The 4,418-nt window shown below is 34.6% G+C and overlaps 1 protein-coding gene across 1 annotated transcript; it reads left to right on the forward strand.

Moving 5' to 3' along the window:
- The first annotated feature begins 1,059 nt into the window (after positions 1-1,059).
- Positions 1,060-3,407, forward strand: LOC106688981 (IQ motif and ubiquitin-like domain-containing protein). The gene has a single exon (XM_014433709.2). The coding sequence runs from the start codon at positions 1,122-1,124 to the stop codon at positions 3,222-3,224; it is 2,103 nt and encodes a 700-aa protein (XP_014289195.1). The 5' UTR covers positions 1,060-1,121; the 3' UTR covers positions 3,225-3,407.
- Positions 3,408-4,418: the final 1,011 nt, after the last annotated feature.

The raw sequence follows: 4,418 nt of genomic DNA on the forward strand, positions 1-4,418 counted from the left end.
GGTGTGGTAATTGGAGGATTAAAATAAATTCCAACGATACCCATCAACTTACCTTTACCCTTCGTCGTAAACCTACTGACTGTCCTACAGTATACTTCAATAATGTTTCCCTTAACTCTATAGAACAGATCCTCTACCCTGGACTACATCTGGACAAACGACTAGCCTGGAATCCTCACACAAGACTGAAAACTGCACGTCGATTTCGACTATTTCAGCACTTACTAGACAAACTGTCCAAACTTCCAATTCATTACAAAAGACTGATATACATGACAATTTTAAGGCCTATCTGGTCATACGGCGTTGAGCTTTGGGGCACCACTAAACCTTCGAATTCCTCTCGTATCCAATCCTTACAATCCAAAATCCTAAATGCTCCCTACATTGTCACAAATCAAATTATCCACAAAGACCTTAATGTTCGATTTGTAACCGATCTAGCCCGAACCAGATATCAATACTTCCATTATAAACTCCCTAACCACTCAAATCGATTAGTTTCTAATCTTGCTTCCTCTTTTATTCCGGACAATCCTCCGAGGCGTCTGAAAAGAAGATAGCCTCGAGACCTTATATTGTAAAAATGTTTTTAGAGTGCTACCATTGGGTAGTTTCTCTACATGCTTGTACCATACCATTATGATTTCCTCAAATTTATTTGATGTGTGTTATGTACAGTTGTAAATATCAATAAAAAAATTTAATAAAAAAAAAAGTTGTACACTCACGTTATTCTAAACGGATCCTGTCCCAGAATAAGATTAATTTTCTATTAATAATAAATGAACCGATGAAAATGTTGAATTTAGAAAGTCTTTGTTTAAATAAATATTGCGAAATATACTTTCACTAATCTTATAAATCCAGCATAGTAATAATGATTAGGACTTAAAAAAAAAATTGTTGCTATTTATTCAATTGATTATCACATTATTTGTAAATTTATAGTAAATATATTTATACAACTATACGGACATATATTTTAAATCGTTTTCAATATACATAAACACATTATTAACCACAAAATAATCATATGTTTGAATTATTTAATTATTTTTAAAGTTGGTGTGTAACGAAAACATAAAACCTATAGAACATAATTTATTAAAATAAAGGAAATGGGACTTATTCAACAGGACATTATCCACAAAAAGTCCATTTCTTTGGGCAACTATACCAAGTTTCAGCTTATCTTGTTCAGAATGCCGAACGCTGTAGTACTAAGAGATTGGTTTCGACTTAGTACAAATGTTTGGGAAATACAGCAAGCACTTGCAACGAAAATCAATACAAATGCAGCGTGTATATTATTAAAGCACAGGGGGTCTCAATTGGAACCTTGGATTCCGTTAGCAGGTCTCAAGTCTGAACTTTTTTTTTTGTTCGATGTAAAAATAATCTATGATCCTGACAGGAAATTCGCTACAAGGTCTTTTAATGAAAATTTTACAAGAGTTGTGAACATTTTGAACAAAAAACATAATTGGGTTAAACTTAATGTAAATATTGAAATAGAAAACGTCAAGAAAGCGTGGTTAGGAGGATTTAGGAACAAGATAACAAAGACAGAGTATCATCATGCTGCTGTCCAAACCGAAACGGTTCGGTGGAGGAGCCACCAATTTGGACAACCTCCACCCATGACCAAAGATGGAATCTCCCAGACCCGCGATAGCCATCTTGAGGATAACGAATGTCAGACGCGTCACGATCATGCTACTCAAATGCCACTACACGGACTTTATACAGCCACCTATAATGACAGGATTGTTGACCCTGGTATTTACAAGGAACATGTAGAACCCTGTAAACCTGACCTGCCTCTTACCACTCTTAACAAGTTCAAGAATATATGCATGGAACTGATAAAAAGAAGCAAATATGATAAAATCAGAATAAAAAGGAAAGAGATGCTAAAAGAAAGAATGAAAATGCTCCAAGTTCATTCCCGGAAAGCTGACTTGAATTTCACTATCTCTTCAATTTACCCGACGGACAGATCTGGCATCGAACATCTTTACTTCATAGTAAACAATTGGTGCGATAAAGAGAGAAAGAAACTGTTAGAATCTAACGTATTGCCAACGAATCGAGGTTCTAAAGATTGTTTACTGAGTGTATTAAAGAAAAAGATAAGTTATCTGCGAGAGATAGATGTAGTAAAGACGAAGACAAGGGATGAAATCACAAAGATACAACAAATCAAACTTTTTGATGAAGTAGCCAAGCCCAAGATTCGTTATTATCCCAAAGGTAATATAACCGTGATAGAAACATGTGGTATGATAAAGTGTAGAATTCTAAAAGAGCTATATAGCTGTTATATCAGGCGTGATTACAAGCCAGAGGAGAGGGTGGAAATGTTACTCCAACTAAAGCGTCATCTGGAAAATATGATACCCATCGACCTGACGTTACCTTTGATAGAATTATTAACCCGAGAAATAGATATGATATCAATGGGAATGAAACATCTTGAAGGGCTCAGAAAGAGAATCACTGAGATGCTATTTTATTTGTTCACATCAAAAGAAGTATTTGGAAAAACCGCATGTGATAGTGACGAAGCGATCAACTACACAACGATGTGGTGTATAAGTTGCAATGAGCTGAAGCCGAGTAAATCGTTTTTTCAAAGAAAAATCAATTGTCGTTATTGTAAATCCTGTTTACTGCTTCGCAACAGAAATATAGGGGTTCCCCCGCTTGGACCTTACAAGTTTATATTAAATGAAATGAGGAGATGTTTAAAAACCGAAAAACACTCGATCCTAGATATAATTCAACCACACGAGTTATTTAGACTGGCTACTAAAGTGTGGAATGGTAAGTCTGCACTATCTGGTAACAGAGATCCTTATAAACTTTGGCTCGCGAGATGGGATGTCCAACGAGAATGGACACCTTGGAACTGCATTCTTCTGACAAAGGATGAAGGACAGATCCATGAACAAGTAGAAAACCCAGAAACGTTTTATGAACCGAGCTTCGTGTTTGAAGTCAAACGCAAACACATAGAGGCCAAAAGGGAATTCAAAAAGTTACATGCTGATTATTTGCAGTGGAAAGCCGATACTGATAAGGTTATGGAAGATAAAGCGAAACGGAGAAAAGAAGAATACTTTAAATCTGGCGATCCTTTTTTCAAACCTGCTGAGTTTTATGTAAGAAATAAAGTTGATACAAATAATTTAAATAAAAATAAACTGTATCAAGAATAATGTTTCGAATGCTCTTTTTTACCCGATTGACAAACGATGATTTTACTGTCTGAGAATATATTGTAGTAGTAGAAGATCAGTGAAAAGATAATAAAAAAACACACACAAAAAAAACACTGTAATTTAGAACGTTCCCATTTCGGTCATATTTTTATATCAATGATTCGACTATTTAAGAAACGGTTTTTAGTTATGGAACAGCATTTATTAGATCATTTGTTTTCTCATATGATTACTTTGATTATAAAAATAGCTTTCTTTCTTTCTTGAAATAAAAAAATATTTTTCATTTAATTTTGTATTTGATTTGCTCTCTTTTGTAAATATACTATCTTAATTTTCAATAAAACTTAATTTATATTATTCTTGCAGCTCTTATTTATATTGACTTTCACTCATCTATGTGGAAGAAAAATCTCTGTGACATTTTACCATTAAAAAAATATAACAAACGTTTAATCACAACTGAATTATTTCCTAAATACAAATAAACATTTACTCTCCCCCATGCTCTCCGTTCTATTTGACAACCCCAAACGAAAATGTCTACATGCTGTAAAAAAATTTTACACCAAACCGGTTCAAACACTCTCGAATATAGCTTTAATATATATTATATCCAGTTTAGCGAATAAAACATTATAACACTTCAGTTAGCTAATCAATAAAAACAGTGTATCATTGCACTGATATGCTGTACGATCTAACCAGCATAAAAGTGGATATCTGTTTAATTCTTGAAAAACATTGATTTCCCCGAAAATATACGGACTACTACTCAAGTATTTCAGGTTGCTGAAAATCTTCGTAGTCCTTCCACACGATTTGCGACAAAGCTGCTGAATGTGTGGTCCACAGATGTTGACGCAGCCCAGCGGGAAACTGGCCACACTTTGTCGGAGCACAGCAGGGTCTGGACCCCACACCGCTTCCACTTCTTGAATTTTCTGCCACAAAATGCCGCTTACATCGTAAATATGTTGGCCTCACTCTCTGTGGGTGGTAGGTCGCCTTCATGTTGTAACACGGGAACCTACTTATCTTCCTATATATAAAAAAAAAATTTACTAAAATAAAAATTATTGTAATATTGATGGAAAACAAAGTATATTCTGCTTTTTGTAAGTCCCATCATTTTCTTACATTGCTATATCTGTCACCCCAGTGAATATGTGGTTAAGTCGAATTTTGGTC

Source organism: Halyomorpha halys, unplaced genomic scaffold (assembly GCF_000696795.3).
Source record: "Halyomorpha halys isolate HHAL.00 unplaced genomic scaffold, Hhal_1.1 Scaffold45.1, whole genome shotgun sequence".
NCBI classification, from domain to species: Eukaryota; Metazoa; Arthropoda; class Insecta; order Hemiptera; family Pentatomidae; genus Halyomorpha; species Halyomorpha halys.